This window comes from Schistocerca cancellata, chromosome 6 (genome assembly GCF_023864275.1).
Source record: "Schistocerca cancellata isolate TAMUIC-IGC-003103 chromosome 6, iqSchCanc2.1, whole genome shotgun sequence".
NCBI lineage: Eukaryota > Metazoa > Arthropoda > Insecta > Orthoptera > Acrididae > Schistocerca > Schistocerca cancellata.
Window position 1 is genome coordinate 161,863,034 of NC_064631.1, and position 17,894 is coordinate 161,880,927.

Consider the following 17,894-nt stretch of genomic DNA (forward strand, 5'->3'; position numbering starts at 1 on the left):
CACATAGAGGCTGTACTTCATTCAGCACCAAAAATTTATTTATACTCTGAAACAGTTCGCGCTTGAAGTGAATTTCGATACGTATTAACAAGTTGACGATAACGATCCAATAAATCTGATGGTAGCCAAAATACGCTGTGGTATGGTATTGTCTCATTGTGTGTAGCAGATTGAGATAAGCTATCACGCAATTACTAATTGGTGAAGGAGAGTTCAACAGAACGTTATTGACATGCAAAAATCTCATTAACCGATTGGTACGGCAGCCATTAGAAATCAAACAACTAGTGTCATTAAAAACTGCGCACCTCAAAGCCGCATGTGTCGAAATCTCTCTTGCTCTGTAACACTTTCAAGGCCTTTTTATTATTATTAAGAGAGAAGTGAAATCAGAATCTCCAGGACAACACAACTAAAATATGTAAAAAAAAGTATAGTTCAGGATTTTCTCAGAAATATAATTAATTTGTGTGAAAGGTATATTAAATTTTATTTTGTGGAGTTAGATCTCGCGGAGTCAACTCAACATGTGAAGCGTACATTTGTTTCTGCAACACGGTCTTAGCAAGGTTCTACAAGTTGCTTCAAACCCTACTATACAGACCACAATTTTAAAGTCATACTTCCTTTCGTCAACTGAAGATGGAAACAGGTCAAAGTTGATTCGGTAGTCTATTTTTTAACATAGTTGTTATCGTACAAATATCGTACGGACGTAGGCTGTATTAAAAAAGGCAACATAAAAATCTTCATAATTCAATAAGAACTCATTCGTCCCCTCGGCGTAGCACAATCAGAATCTGGTAGACTAAGGCTTTTATAATTTCATGACATATTCTACATTCAAATAGATTCAAAGAATCAGGTGAATTACGAAAAAAATGGAGATATGACCAAAAATCTGAGGCTGAATGATCCCACACACGTAGAACGGCGTATCGTGGACGGGGAGGTATTCTCAGTCAGCCTGTTTCACTGAAGGTAAAATCTTCTGCACTGGTGGGCCGCGTCATGTTCCTCTTCAGTTTCTTCTACACGATCGACGTTTCGACCCTTCTGCTGGGTTCTTATTAATGATATTCTGGTATTCAAGGTCGTACATAAAAACGTAATTATAAAGATTTTTTTTATTTCTATATTTTAGGGTTGGCTGTTGTTTATAAATGTTAGCTTTTGTTTATAAACGACTTTGATTTTTTACATATATGATTGGCGTTAACATCTGTTACAAAAAAATTCCGAGCATATGTCGCCAGATTTATTTATCACTTTCACCCTTATTCCTTGCTTGTTAGCAACATTTGTTCTGTGTGGGATCTATTTCTGGTTTTTAGATAGTGCACCGATTAGATTTTACAAGTGTTTACTTGCGAGGCTCATTGTTTTATAGTTTCAGGTGTCATCTATAATTATGTGAACCTGTGTTTTATGTACGCGCGCGTGTCTGTCTGTCTGTCTGTCTCTCTCTCTCTCTCTCTCTCTCTCTCTGTGTGTGTGTGTGTGTGTGTGTGTGTGTGTGTGTGTGTGTGTGTGTGTGTCAGCACGCGCGTATTGATGAGTCTGCAAGACTCTCATTGTCAAGATGGTGGATAATAGGGAAGTATGGATGAGATAGTGTCACTAGGGAAGGTTGACAAGGAATACAGGAAGACATCAATATGACCAACGTTCAAAATTGGTTTAGTTACTGGCAAAGAGCAGTGTCACAGAATAGAAAAGTAACAACTGATGAACTGGCAACAGACAGATAAGGATAGGGCAGTAAACGATGGACTACGTACTTGTGCACAGGCGCAAATTCAGGAGACGGTTTTGAAGGGGAGGGGGTCATAGCTTTACTTCCTCTCCCTTTTCCAACCCTACCCCATCAACCTTCACCCCTTCCCCCCGTATATAACTCCGTCATCATCACTTTCAATATGCCACAGATACCTGCGATTCTAATAACATTAATTATTTTATATAATAATAAATGCAGTATATCGCTCTAGCATAACTTTCAACAAATTCCAGTTCCGAGAACTACAGCAAACTCCCAGTTCCGAGAGGTACAGCAGCTGGAAACCATTCGTCCAAAACTTTCAGAAGTATGCATCACGCAACTGATTTAATAACTACAGGACCAAAACTCTCTCACAGATTTAACAGTTTCAGAATTTTCAGGCCATAAAATCAAAGCGTGCGTTCACCGTTATCAACGCTTCTTTACGATTACGATCACAGGCCTGTAGAATGTGCCTATGGGAATACTGTTTACATCTATCATTGCCACCTACTAGTATCCCTAAGTCAGTCGTTCTGTAAATGCCAATATTTTAGGTTGTTCTTTATTGACATCGAATGAAACAACAAGTTTTTTATTACCAGGCACTGATTAATTTATTTCCACAACGCGTTTCGAAGGTTTAAACCTCCATCATCATGCGTTAGTGTGACATATGCTTGTTGTTCTATGATTTTGTGATAACGTGTGGCACTGTTCAGTGGAGAAACAAAACACTATTTCAGAACATAGTTTTGAGGAGGTTTTTTTGACTAAAAATTAAACGTATATCTGAAGACGAAAATTAAAAAAAAAAGTAAGATAGAATACATCCAGTGGTCACAGGCTCCTTTCTCTATCGTAACAGTTCGCATGTAAACTGTCATGTTTTGTAAATAAAGATGGAATCTGAAAACTACTAGGCGCAAAGAACTTACAGCAAAACAGAAACACTGTCTGGACATACAAAGAATATATATCATAACAACATTATTTGTAATAAGGTTTAAATGACTGTAAACTCCTTGTTTGAGTTGCTAATTATTTCAAGGGGAGTACAAATCTTTTCCTGTGAAGTTTATATAGCTTGAATTTCATACTCGTTTATATAATCTGGTGTCATGTTGCAAATTTTAAGTACAATAATTATGTTGCCAATAGTGATAAAATCTTGCATAAATAACTATTTCGGCTGGGATTCTGGGATAGGGATGAAAGGATGGAAGAAGAGAGAGAGAGAGGGGGAGAGGGAGATTCAGATACAGGGCGAAAAGAGTAATTGGAGGAGAGTAACTTTTCTGGAGTAGAAGGTGCTTAAGATTATACAGTATCTGTTACTTGTAATGACTAAGTATGGATTGGAATAATACATTGGTTAATGCTTTAACAATATGCAGATAGATACACAATTTATGCTTTAGTTGATGGTCACATAGTTTCAAGCTGACGAGGAGTACAACCTGTTGCTGTTATTATATGTTAGTAAATGAGGCCATTCCATTGTTCATTTGGGAATGTTATGGTGACAAACTAATTGTGTGTGTGTGTGTGTGTGTGTGTGTGTGTGTGTGTGTGTGTGTTTTAATAATTTAGGGTGTTGCTGAAAACAAAGATGATACTACTGTAAATATTGTCATTTTTGTCATTTAGATTTGATTGAGATCGTCTCCTTTGGTTTTTGTGTAGTTGGAGCGTTTCAAGAATGTCTGGTTTTTTGCCTTTACGTCGGATGTATATAATGGTTATATTTGTGTTGTTTATATAGTGTTTTGTTTCATGCAGGTGGATGGCTATTGCTGATGCGTGCTATGTTTTGTTTTTTAGTGCTGTCATGTATTCTTGAAACAGTCACAGTCCAAACATTGACTTTTGTACACACCCATATGATGAAATCGATTTGTGTTGCTGTTGTGAAATTACTTCTAACAAGTCTTGTTGGGTAAAAGGTATGTTTATGCTTTCCGTTCGAAGACATTGGCAATTTGATATGAAATATTACCTATAAACGAGATTGTGTGGAAGTCGTTAGTTTCATTTTGTTTCTTGTGATGGGATAAATAAATATTATGTGGCACAACGGTCTGGTGCAAGTCTTGCAATTCGATGCCACTGAAGAGACTTGGCGTGTCCTGTAAACCAACGGCACCCGGTTTTCCCCGAGCGGTCACCCATCCAAGTATTAGCCGGGCTCAACGTTGCTTAACTTCGATGCTCGGGAGAGAACCGGTGTTACCAACGTTCAAGGTCATTGTCAGTGATGTGACTGTTTTGCCTCTGTTGAGTGTTTTAGGGTGTCACTATTGGCAATGGCTGTTTGTTTTACTATTTAAATTTCTTGTTCTTATTTATCTTCAGAGAGTGGTAGTTGCATCGCTAACGCTCCAGGGTAGCCGAGCGCGCTGACGCACTGCTTCCTGGGCTCGGGTAGGCGCGCCGGCCCCGGATCGAATCCGCCCGGCGGATTAACGACGATGGCCGATGTGCCGGCGAGCCTGGATGTGGTTTTTAGGCGGTTTTCCTCATCCCGCTAGGTAAATACAGAGCTGGTCCCCATGTTCCGCCTCAGTTACACGGTTCACAGAAATCTGAACACATTCGCACTATTCCATGGATTACACTCGATGCAGACAGTTGGAGTACACTAATTCCGTACCGGGGGTACGGGGTGGCGGCAGGAAGGGCATCCGGCCACCCCTTTAACCATTAACATGCCAAATCCGATTAACGATGGCTGACCCTGCATAACTGCGGGACAAGGCTCAAGCGATAGAACAGAATAGTGGTAGTTGGATCGCTCTGTTGATCACATGCCGGAATGCTGCCATTCTGTGGAGTGTGGGGTGACTGGAAGAGCTGTGGATGGTAGTGTGTGTTGTGTAGGCTTCCGGCAAATTTGAAGCTGATGGCTGTTGTTCTTTATTCCAATGGTAAAATCTAAAAAATTTAAACTCGCAGCAGCTGGGCGTTCAGTCTTTCTGTAATTTTTCGTTTTGTGGGTGGTGTTTCATTCCCTTTCTGTTTCGGCCTATTCATCGTCCTGTGGTGTAACCCAACTATATTTGGACGCACCGTATCGGTGTTGTTGTCGGAAGCAGGGTCGATCAGCTGTGAATCTGTGCCTTTACCTGGCGGTGAGGATGCAAATCATCCACATAGGCAAGAGACTGAAACGGAGCTTGTAATTTTCTAGCGTTTGTTGCCGTTCTCGGGAATCCTTAGATTTTATGCTACTTCATCGTCCGCGGGATCGCTGAGAAATTTGTATACTTTGGCATATACAGGGTGTCCGAAAAGTCTTTCCCTGATTACTTAAATTGATAACTCAAGCTAGAAGTAAGATACAAATATGAAACTGGTGTCTAATTGTTTACAAATTATCAAAGTTTTTTTCACACGTAAGTAAACTTCCACTTCCATTGTTGCCCAATGACAGTGCACGTCGATATGACTTTGCGGTCGAAATGCTATCACGTATTGAGGACGATGATGGTTATCTCAGGCGAATTGCCTTTTCCGACGAAGCGACCTTTTTTGTCAGTGCAGTAGTGAATCGCCATAATGTGCGCATTTGGGGTTCACAACCCCCTGGCGAGGTCATGGAGTGCACCAGAGGCAGTCCAAAGGTGAATGTTTGGTGCGCGCTATTGCAAGATTGAATTATCGGGCCATTCTTCTTCGCTGAGACTACCATCACATCTGCAGTGTATCTGGACATGTTGCAACTGTATGCTATTCCTCAGCTGCTTCAGTATCACCCCGATGTCTTGTTTCAGCAAGACGGTGCACCGCCTCATTGGGGTTTGGACGTCCGTGCCTATCTCGATATGACCTTTCCTGGGCGATGGATTGGTCGTGATGGGCCAACGGTTTGGCCTCCACGCTCTCCTGGCATAACCACATTAGACTTCTTTTTATGGGGTTATGTCATGGACGAGATCTACCGAACACGTGTACCAGATCTTGAAACCCTGCGGCAACGGATAACCACAGTCGTTGAATCGATCCCTCCAGTGATGTTGGCTAATGTGTGGAAGGAAATTCAATATCGCCTAGATGTGCTGCGGGCTACCAAGGGTGCTCATGTGGAAGTTTACTGATGTGTGAAAAAAAGTTTGATAGTTTGTAAACAATTAGACACCAGTTTCATATTCGTATCTTACTTCTAGCCTGAGTTACCAATTTATGTAATCAGGACACCCTGTATTATCGTTTTTCTACATCAGTTTTTTTGTGGGGGTGATGGGGTCCGTGACTTACTCCACCCCCCTTAGATCCGCGCATGCTAGAGCAGGTATAAAACCGATCACTGTGTGCAGTGTCCTGCTGGGGAGTAGGAAGCAGTGGCCAACTGCCTCTGGCGGAAGACGCGCGACAGATAGAGGAGGGAGCGGCCGGCTTACAGTTAACTCGCCCGCCCAGTGTCAACCGTGTCCAGACTGGCCGCGGCGGCGGTGGTGGGGGGTGAAGTTTCGGGTCGCGCGCCGCCAGGCGGCAGCACGGGGGCCCGGGTCGGCGCGCACCTCGCGCCGGGAGTCCAGTGCGCACGCGCTTACGTCGCTGCGCGCATCGCTCCTGACTCGTCTGCACCGCCGGAGGCTGACCGCAACACAACAACGTGACGCGACGCCGGCGTGCGTCCCGCCCGCGCGCAGTGTGTGTTTGTGTATGTGCCGCCTACCTGACAGTGCTAACCGGTGATCGAGACTGCAGTGCCACGGGAGGAAGTTTGTGTTCCCCCACTCTGTCACGTTTTCAGCCGGTGCGGAATAGCCGGCAAAACACGCCAGTGTCAGGTACCTGCACGCAATTTAGCCATCTCCTCCCCTGAAATAAAAACATAGCATGATGAGCCCTTAGCTTGAATGAGATTTTGTGTATTTCCTGCCTGCGTTTTCCAGAAGGATTCCGATTCGCGCTTCTTCGACGTTTGTTACTATCGCACTGGCGCTCCTCTTCACGCGACGACTCGCGGCCACGCGTCCGAGTACGAGAACAAATTTATCAGAAACTGACTACAGATGTTGGCAGATGTCAGAAGAAATACTGCAATACTTTTCATTCAGTCCACGTGGTTTACTACAGCGCAAGTCTGACTGTCGTAAAAATTCTGTACATTTTGGGAGCTCAGTACTACGTGGCCAGAATCGCAAAAACACCGACAGATATGCAGCTGTTAATGGTTTGTTAAGGCGTTTCGCTGACCGGCACAATTAACATGTCACAGGCCGGAACACATCGCTACTCTATCACAGCTTCCACCGAAGCTTGGTTTACTTTGTCCTTACGTAATTCACATACACTTAAGCGTTACCACGTTCACTTTTTATACTGGACATAAAGCATACGAAATGTGGTATCAATCCTAATGTGTTCACAGCACCCAACACAACAATGCTGCCGGATCCACCAGTGGAATTCGTACCGCTAAAACTGTGCAATTGTCTGAGAAACCTTGTCAGCGAAGAACAATTTCTAAATGACATTAGAACTTTTTGGGGAGTTCTAACAATGCTCCAGACCGTTTCGTAACGATGGCGGGTGAGCTAGGGCGTTCTATTACCCGCGAATGTTTTCTGCTCTTCGTCACAGTGTTCTGGGCGATCTTCTGACACATATCGGTGTTCGGGTAATGACCTAACGATATGTTGTAATATTTAATACATAGTCCGGACACAACAGTGTTGCTTTAGGCTGTCTGCTGTCACTCGAGGTGAACGTCTAGATGGTTCCTACTCCATCCGTGGATAATACTCCCGACTTCAATGGCCTCGGCGGGATTTTTAACACCATCCTTTCTTAAAAGACATACTTCCTATGGTACTGATGCGCTAACGAGTCCACACATTATTCTAATAACATTTCCAAGATAAATCTATTCATTCTTGTGTGGTGATGCGAGCAGTGGTTTCACATCTGAGGCTGAGTTTGCAGCGCCAAGCAAGTACTAATAGATCAGGCTCCGAAATTTTTGCTTAGAAGAGTGGAATCTTCTACCAAATATGCCAGGCCCGGAAACTTTAACGATATCTGCTTTGCCGTTCTTAGGTAATGTGTACGCAACAAGCACCGTGTCAGCAGGAGAAGATACGTGACAGCGAGGTAGGAACACCACTACCGTTCGCCGGCCGCGGTGGCCGAGCAGTTCTAGGCGCTTCAGTCTGGAACCACGCGGCTACTAGGTCGCAGGTTCGAATCCTGCCTCGGGCATGGACGTGTGTGATGTCCTTAGGTTAGTTAGGTTTAAGTAGTTCTGAGTCCAGGGGACTGATGACCTCAGATGTTAAGTCCCATAGTGCTTAGAGCCATTTGAACCACAACCGTTCAAAATAATTATGTACGATACTGTTCACTTTTCTGGAACTAGCTATTTAGTCACTGAGCTAAATTTCACATGGAAAAATTTACGTCATCCTACTGCAGTGTGAAAGAATAAGTTTTATTCACCGTTTACGATGACATTCATATATTTATCACAACGTCATCTCAGATTTTCTTGATGGGTGTGAGATTTCTTTTGTGGACTGTTACATGCATTGTCATGGGAGAATTACTTAAACTTTCATGAGAAATGTGTGTTTCTAAACTGCCTAAGGTAAAGTTGTCATCAGCAAGAAGGTTAGTTTCACCTCTACAGTGCTATGCTAGGAGGTAGTATGCCGTTACCTACCTCCAACTAATGAACTCTCCCAGCCCCTTCCTGGACGTAGTACGGTTTAACGCCGAACCACGGAGAAGCTCGACCTTTTTAAATGTAACGAATACCGCCACAGAGAGAAGTGGTAAGTGACAGATAACACTCCTACTATTGGGAAGCTTACGGAGAAATATTGGGTCGATTCTGCGAAGTCGTCGTCAACTACGCAAGTCATTCCTGTTACATTTCTACATCTACATGATTACTCTGCAATTCACATTTAAGTGCTTGGCAGAGGGTTCATCGAACCACAATCATACTATCTCTCTACCATTCCACTCCCGAACAGCGCGCGAGAAAAACGAACACGTAAACCTTTCTGTTCGAGCTCTGATTTCTCTTATTTTATTTTGATGATTATTCCTACCTATGTAGGTTAGGCTCAACAAAACATTTTCGCATTCGGAAGAGAAAGTTGGTGACTGAAATTTCGTAAATAGATCCCGCCGCGACGAAAAACGTCTTTGCTTTAATGACTTCCATCCCAACTCGCGTATCATATCTGCCACACTCTCTCCCCTATTACGTGATAATACAAAACGAGCTGCCCTTTTTTGCACCCTTTCGATGTCCTCCGTCAATCCCACCTGGTAAGGATCCCACACAATATTCTAACAGAGTACGAACGAGTGTAATGTAAGCTGTCTCTTTAGTTCACTTGTTGCATCTTCTGAGTGTCCTGCCAATGAAACGCAACCTTTGGCTCGCCTTCCCCACAATTTTATCTATGTGGTCTTTCCAACTGAAGTTGTTCGTAATTTATAAAACAGCGATGTTTAAGACTTCATGGGTAAGGAAAGGAGATGTAAAAGATAGGGGAAGGGAAGAGTTGGGGCTACTACTTACAGCTTCATTTCCGCTGGTAGTTATCAGGGCCCTGTTGAGAAGCAGCACTTCTTAGGATGAATGTGATTCCTGATGGTCTCCACTTCCAGGCTGTGGATGAGCCGACGTGGGTTTTCCCGGCTTCTTCCCTCACCCCTCACCCCACCCCACTCGCATGCAACAAGGGGTGCAGCGGCTATTTCCTCGCGTAGTGCGGCTTGGTGGGGTATGGTGGGGGGGGGGGGGGCGAATGCCCATCGTGACAAGTGGTAATTTATGCGCCGCTGTGTTTTTGCCGGCCGGTCGAGCTCAGTGATATCGCGCGCCGAAGAGTAGGAAGTGGAGACAGGAGGGAGGCAATATGGAGGAGGTGGGGGTTGGTTAGAGAAGAAGACGATGGACACGGGTCGGCTGGGGGAGGGGGGGCAGCAGAGTGAATAGGGTGGTGTCGCCGCTGGCCGGGCCGCGGTGACCCCCAGGTAGGTCCCCCCCCCCCCCTTTGCCCCCTGCCGACCGCACGTAGCGGCGCCGGCCGGGCTAGCGGGGCCAGTGCAAGCCCCACGACCAGCCGAGTCACACGCTCTGCCGGCGCTCACGTGGACACGCACCCGGCAACACGCACTTCCGCGTACGCACCACATCCACTCGTGCCCACGTGACGGCACACCACCCGGCTGGACCGCGCAGTCTCTTCAGTGACGACCGGAGCAGCAACACGTGGGCGAGTGCGCGTTTCAGCCGGAACAAGTCGGACCCGCGAGTGACCAGTGCGAACGATTTCCAGCGCGAGTGTTTGTGTGCTGCGAATGCGAGCGGAGCCCGGAGCACGGGGCGATACAGCGAGTGCGGCGGCGGCAGGAGCGAGGGACGCGGCCCGGCGGCGACATGGACTCGGGCGCTCGCGCCTGCACGCGGCTGACCACCGCTCTGTAGACCGCTGAGCTCACACCGTGCCCGCCATGTACCCCAACCATCTGTACCGCCACCTGTGGTAAGTCGTGGCGCCGGGGACTGCCAGCCGTCGACGCGAAGTCGTTTTCCGTGTGTCGACACGTGCAGGAGAGAAGAGCCGACTGTGTAAATTATTTGCCGATCCTGTGTGACGGACGAGGTGCGTTCTTATGTTTCCAGCAGGCTCGATACCGTGTCCCTAACGTGTGTGAACCGCTCCGTAACTAGAAACGCCACGTGACTAGATGTGAAATCGGCTAATTTTGACATTTTTGGCCATTTATTTAGATGACCAACAACAATTGAGCTCTCTATCGAAACATTCACATTTTTGTGCAGCATCTTCACGTCTGTGTATTGTATACCGTCATCAACGACACAAGTGACGACCAACAAGCGTATAAAAAAATCCATTATAATCATTATCGCTCTTTTCCAAGATACAGCCACACAAAAATCGAAATTTATAGACGTAAAATATTTGCCTCCAGTGAAGAAGTGAGAGATGACAAAACTAGTGTGCTGTATCAATAAATGGCAAAAAATCGTGCCTAGCTCTTGTTTAGTTCGTCCAGTACGTCATCGGTTTTTTGTGCGTATTTGGTTGTGTCCCACAATTGGAAATTTCTCGTTTGCCTAAAACGTACTGATCGTCTGTCAGTGTGAACGCCGATTTTCTAGTGTTCGTCGCAACAATGCCGATAGCGTGCATTAGGCAGAGACATGTACAGAATCTTGCAAATCGAATTCTTTTGTTGAAGTCTCAATACATGCCACTGTCATTTCGAAGCAGGTGGCGAGTCACTTATTAGTATGATCATTAACAAACGTTACCAGTTTTGAGCTTTCTTATCCACAGCGACAACATCTTCACTCATCATCGAAACACACAAATTTTTGTTCAGCCGTTTCATATTCACGTATTGTTATTATCCATGTGTCAAACGAGAATTGACGAGGGATTTGACGATTTGTCTTAAAAATATTTTCACAGTCACCGTCACTCTTTCTCACGAGCAAGCCTCATAAACATGGAAATGTTACGACATAATATGTGTATGTCTCCACTGAAGACGGAGGGATTTCGAAAATAGTGTGGTATATAAATAAATGCTGAAAAACAGTGGCTAGCATCAGTCAGTTTCGTTCAGTAGTTCAGTATTTTCTTGTGCCCAATATTTCTTTTTTTTTGCGGTTTGGGGCGTGACTGCTGACGTCAAAAAATTGTAAATTTCCTGTGTGCCTAAAACGTATTCATTGTCCCGTTTGTTACGTTGGTAACGTCAGTGTTTTAGTGTTCATCGCAACGATATTGAGAATATATAGCTTCTCTGTGACACGAATTTGTGAATAAAAGTCTATTATTAAAGCTCTAATAAAGCCCAGTAGCATGTCAATCCGTTTGGTGTGAAATACTTAGCAGTAGCCTTATAAATGAGCAATTTATTCAGTATAGCTGGTCTAGTGGTCTTAGGCGGGAAACTTTTCGCGCGTGAAGTGCTAATGGCAAGTTACGAGAAGCTGTATCCGAGACACAGTTTAAAATTGTTATACTAATCACATTGATGCGAGATACAAATGTAAGCTTTAAAAAATCTGTCTTTCACGCCCAAATCTTCATGTGCTTTTGCATTGCTCATACGGCGGAGGCTTTAGAGTATCTCAGCATAACGAATGTCAGTTCGTAACATGTTTACGTACGTACGCATGAAAAGTGCTCTGACACGTGTTCATACTTCTTCAATTTCTCAATTCTGTCATCAACCGCGAGATGTGTATGAGAAGTAACGGCATTTTTCACTGATCTTGGGAGATGGAATCTTCAGAGAAAAATCTTTTCATGCTGTCCACATCATTCTTGTACTGAATTTCACTGCTAGTTGTTGAGCATTTATATGTCTCTTTCCCGCTCATTCAAAGCTCCCATGACGGTCATCTGATCCTAAACAGGAGAAGCTAGTGAACTGAGCGCACTTACCATAACAAAAATGTACCACCGCCCAAGCACATTGCGATTAGACGCCCTGTAACCCTCAGATGTTGTATCTATTGCTTGTTTCCGTACAACCAAGCAAACACTGCTGTGCATTGTCATCTGACTCCATGACGCAAGTTTAGGATGATGTGCTGGTTCTGCTATGTGATACTCATAAGGACCTCAAAGCAAATATCAGCGAGATTAGGCATATGCGAAAGTATGATCATCGTCTTTTTCCCCTACGACCGCCACAACTGTTTCAGAGAAGGAAACCAATAACACATATTTGTTGTATGCGACGATCGTCTCATGAGTTTACAAGTATCTCTCATGCCGTTTAATCGAAACGCGCTGGCTATAGTATTACTTCATTCACCAGTCTTATCGCGTTGCCAGCAAGACAATTCTCGATAGATAAAATACCACATGTTTTCGTACTTCCCAGAATATTTTTTGTATATCATTCGAAATACAATACAGTTTTGTTGCGTTTTTGATCACCTTGTTGCCTTTAACGCTATTCCCTGATTCCGTGATTGCAATCAAAATTGGGCCGACTTCAGACATAAAGCTGTCACTAGTCAGGAATGTTTCGCAACTTGATGTACTTCCTGTTGATATAAACAGATGCCTAGGGTGTTTTCTAATAGAGCTTTACGTAAAACTTGCGCGAGGGAAATTACAGCGGTGATCGCGTGAGAAGAATTAGCGCACGTTCCTCTCGTGTGTACAACCGTGTTTGACTGTTCATAACTATGAAAGAGACTGACGAAAACCATGACGTGTTTGCTTTCTAATAAGCATTGTTGTTACTACGATTTCTCATTTTTCGCGACGTGATTGATGGTTTGTTATTGTGCATGCTTCGGTGTTGTTGCGGACTGCCTTGCCACCTTGTTTCACCAACGACGAACAGAAGCATTTACTGACGCCATTCAGGAATCAATGGACTGTCCACTTACGTGTGAACCATGAATGCCCTGCCAAACAGCTACAATAGTGTTGCCGGAAATGTGCAGGTACATGAGCTGTTTTGCTATGATGCACCTTCCTCTTTCGTCATAGAATATATTTTTTGTAGTTTTTTTCTTATTTATAATCGAAAGCGAGCAAATTGCCCTTGTTTAATAAATATTCCTCTTCTGATTAGTTAGATGTGGTCCACGAATTGACGCTTAAGATTCGAAACTCGGAGTTCCGTCAGTGACGCCACATACAGTTAATCGTTCTGGTTCGACAATCGCTTAACAACAATTATACAAGATGAAGATTAAGATAAACGAAACAAGAGTAATGGCGTGTAGTCGAATTAAATCACACGATGCTCGGGTAATTAGGTCAGGAAACGAGATACTAAGGGTAGCACATGAATTCTGATATTTGGGCAGTAACATAACTGGTGACGACCGAAGTAGAGAGGAAATAAAATGCAGACTGGTAATGGTAAGAAAAGAGTTTCTACAAAAAAAGAAACTTGTTGAAATCTAATATAGATTTAGATGTTAGGAAATCTTTTCTGTAGGTATTTGTCTGCAGTGTAGCCTCGTCTGGAAGTGAAGCGTGGAGGATAAATTATTCATATAAGAGGTGAATAGAAGCTTTCGTAGTGTGATACTACAGAAAGACGCAGAACATCAGATCGGTAAACCATATAACAATTAAGGAGGTACTGAGAAGATCTACGGAGAAAAGAAATTTGTGACATTATTTTATTAAACAAGGGGGTCGGTTGATAGGACATATTCTGAGATATCAAGGGATCAACAATTTAGTATTGGAGGGACTTGTGTATTTGCGTGTGGGAGACAGTGGGGGGAGGGTAAAAAATTGTAGAAGGAGACCAAGACATTAACACGCTAAGTGGGTTCAAAAGGATATAGACTGAAATAGTTATACGGAGATGAAGAGGCTTGCACAAAATAGAGTAGTGTGGAGAGCTGCGTCAAACTAGTCTTCGGACTGAAGACCACAACAGCAACAAGCCTTTCAAAATAACGAGAGGACAGAAAACATGAAATAAATTTTTATGCATGTGTAAAACTAAGTTTTATTTATTTTTTAAAATTTTTCTTACATTTTATTTAGAAGATTGATCTCCATGCTCAGCCGACACATCTTCGATTAGCTAATTTACGTTGTTCTCTGCCATCTCAGTTCAGTGTAAGTTCTTGTCTCTGTTATAAGTCCACTTTCGCATTGCCTGTAGAACAATTCATTTGAAAATTGCAACACTTCTACTGTTTTCAAAGTATGATGTACCGTAGTTTCTTCCTTCTGCTTTTATTTATCGTCGGATATGTAGTTACGGCGTTTGGGCAATAAAACGTTTTTGTGCGAGAAATGACAGGCAGTTGCTAAGCCGCGCAGTTTCTTCCGGGGCGGGCCTTTTACGTAACAGGGTGGCGAGTGTTCGGCGTCCTTCCGCCAGGTGGCAGCACAAGCCGTGCGAAGCAGTCGCTTTGAGGCTATGTACAGTGCCGCTGGCAGCTGCCGATTCCTAGCCAGAGAAATATAGCCTTCCTAGCTTCGCGATATGAAGTGTGCAGATAATCAATGTCACTGACGATACGTCATTGAATGGGATTTTAGGAATTTCTCACGCTGTCGCACAGCTTTACGTTAATGCCACACCACGTGCTGTCGCTTCTTAACCGATCCTGTGACGACATGGGAGTACCCTTTTGCTGTCACCAAAATTTACTGCCCACGACCAAAATAATGATGTCTCTCTTATTTGTTCTTTGACAGCAAGGAGAATAATTACTATTCCTTGTCATTATCTCAGATAGGAACAATAAATGAATAAGCTTTTCCTTTATTTTTTTAGCGCGTATCAGACGTTTTAACAGTGAAGTTTGCTGAAATCTCATTCTGTTTATGTGTCCCCCATAATTTTCGTATATCAAGTGGTTTAAAATTATTGCCGCTTATACAACATATGCTAATTTTTTTTCGGACAATACCTTTGTGGCATTCCCACAAGCCACCATGTCTTTTTTCCAGCGTAGTTCTGTATGCTTGGGGGATGTTTGGTATTAATTCTCTTAGATGGCTATTTCGTGATTGTTTTATGGTTGCTTGAGAGTGTGTTCAATGACGCTTTTAAATAAATTAAGAGACCTGTGTGGATATGCAGACGCTAATTTGGTCCCGTTGTATTGGTATATTGTGGGAATTTATTTACGTTATTTATTTGTTCATCGTGAACCTAGAATGAAGGCGTGCGCGATCATCTCGGTTTAGGATTCGTGGAACAGTGTTAAGCGCAACAAACTTGTTATAAAATTCACTCATGAGTTTTGCGGGCACTGCGTGCGCCTGACTGCAATCTGTGTAGGCTACCCGGTGAACACAGCCAGCCCAAGCCTGTAGTTGTAGCGGTTTTTTTGTGTACCGCCAGTTAATGGTATGAATTGTGCAGATAGTTATTAAACACGAAGATATGGTATACGAGATTTTCCCTCCTTGAAAGCAAGAGAACACTCAATGCACGCCTATTCTATACCGTGCTGATATAGTGTGTGGCTCAATTATTGGCATTAGGATTAAACCACAAGTAAATGGCATGATCTTGGCTATAATAATAATAATAATAATAATAATGGAACGGTCGTTAGCTGAGAAACAATAGATTACAAATTATCTCTTCTACCACCTTATCGTCGAATGTAATAGATTTTGAGCAACCAGATCTGTCATTTTGCTAACTGTTAATAATAATCTAATGCTGTAGTTTTATTCCAACGACACGAGTGATTCGGTGGACAACATCGGTACCCGTGAGGATCTATAGTCGCTAAATAAAGAAGCAAGATGGAAAAGCAGATCGAGCAATGTTAGCAATTTCCAGCAATTTAAGGTTAATCTTCTTGTGGACATAAACAACAAGTATTACATGAGTACATCTATGCTGCATTTATTGAATCGCCATATTCTGGTACACCTACATCACGCTGTCTTGCCGCAGCAGTATTGCTATAGAAAACTCAAATGAAATTAAGTGCTGCATTTCTTAATAGATTACATCAGGAAAAATTTTATAACCCGATTTGGTTTACGGCAGTTCAACATGTAGCTGTAGGTTAATTTAAATGAAACATTTATTTGATTGAACAGGTGAATGAACCGACACTTTTCGACTGTTTGTTCGGTGGTTTCCATCACGGGAAGCTGTGCGTCGATCTATTCTGGAAATCTGTATAGGATTCCAGCGATATTTGTTTGAAAGAACAGCTCTTTCAAAGTAGAAGTACAACAAGTTTTGAGAAAGATCCCACTTAATTATTTCTATGAAATCATTGTAAGAAATCTGATTGCCTTTGGTCTCATGGAAAGCCGCTTTTCGTGCAGCCTGTGCAGCTGTTGGCATAAGAAAGAGTCATTCTAGGTCTCATTACTGTTTTTCCTGTCTTTTATATGCTGTCCCTTGAAGGTGATGAATTTATTAGTGGGTGTGTGGCCGATAAATCTAAGGAGGACGCCATTAGCTTCCTTCCAAGTGGACACTGATTAAGATATACAGCAGTAGATAGATTAAACACATGATTATTGCTTATATGGAAAGAAGAAAACGTTAACGTCGGACGTGAGCACCCTGTCGACATGTGAGTCAATAGAGCCGGAACACACTAGTATGTACATGGTTATGTTTTTGGAATTATCCAGGCATTCGCATGATACTATTTAAGTGAACTGCAGTAAACTTAAGTCGATACTGTCAACAGTTGTTTTGATACCTGCTGTTCGGAAAATGAAACCAAAGCCTTAACTATCACAGTGTGTTGATATAGAATATGATACGTATTTGTGGTTACGAACAAAGGTGACTGTTACACTATGTGCTGAGGTCCGGATGGGTGTGCATGTGCCAACTTTGAGACGACGATCAAATAAGTATCGAATTACTTGCAGCGTAGTGCAACCTTCCGCCTTGATACTACCTCTGTGCTTCTTCCCGTGACTAAAGACCATTCCTGTTCTCATTTCAGCAATCTTTTTGTGGAATTACCGCTGTTTACTCTATGTGGCCTACGTTTATTACTTACTGATCAATCGTTCTTTCGATATGTTGCTAGCATTTCTCCGAACTGCTCCTGTTTCTGAAGTATATTTTAATGCGGCCTTTGTATCACTAACCTCCATTTCGTTTCTAAGGTTATAACCCATCGTCCTTGTTACAAATTCATTTCCGTTGACTGTATTTTTTATCTCTGCTCTTCATTTATTGTCTACGATCGCTATCGAATATTAATACTGGAGAAACCATTACTTTCTAAAATGTTTTCTGTCATTATCGCGTATCTTACTCCGTATAGCGACACACTTCATTTGATATTCATCTAATGCGTTCAGTGGCGACTGCCTTGCTGTGTACCGTGTACTTTCTTTCGAAGGTGACAAATTTTGAGTCATATTCCGATATTTTCAAATGACAGTTCTTCCACATATAACGAAAGGGACGTATTGCATAATCATGGTCATTGTCAGTATATTATCTGGTCACCCATAATTAGTATCTTATCTACGTACCTTTCTTGTTGGAATTGACTTTATCCAGATGTTAACTTTAAGCTTCCTTTGCCACAGAGTTCGTCAGTATATGCATAAAAATGTAGAGGTTGATGGTCTACATACTTGTCTCACCCTTCAATTAGTCATTGCTGCACTTGTTCCATTTAATCAAG

At 42.9% G+C, this 17,894-nt stretch overlaps 1 protein-coding gene across 2 annotated transcripts in view; it reads left to right on the forward strand.

Moving 5' to 3' along the window:
• The first annotated feature begins 6,301 nt into the window (after positions 1 to 6,301).
• LOC126191207 (protein grainyhead-like) overlaps positions 6,302 to 17,894 on the forward strand; it is a 324,436-nt gene continuing 312,843 nt past the window's right edge. Inside the window, exon 1 of one of the 2 annotated variants that reach the window (XM_049932006.1) lies at positions 6,302 to 6,555. Coding sequence is in view for 1 of the 2 variants with exons in the window: in XM_049932003.1 (XP_049787960.1) it covers positions 10,241 to 10,272 (32 nt within the window). In the remaining variant the exon portion in view is untranslated. Of the gene's footprint in view, positions 6,556 to 9,841; positions 10,273 to 17,894 lie in introns of those variants that run through there. The other variant, XM_049932003.1, reaches the window with a different exon arrangement.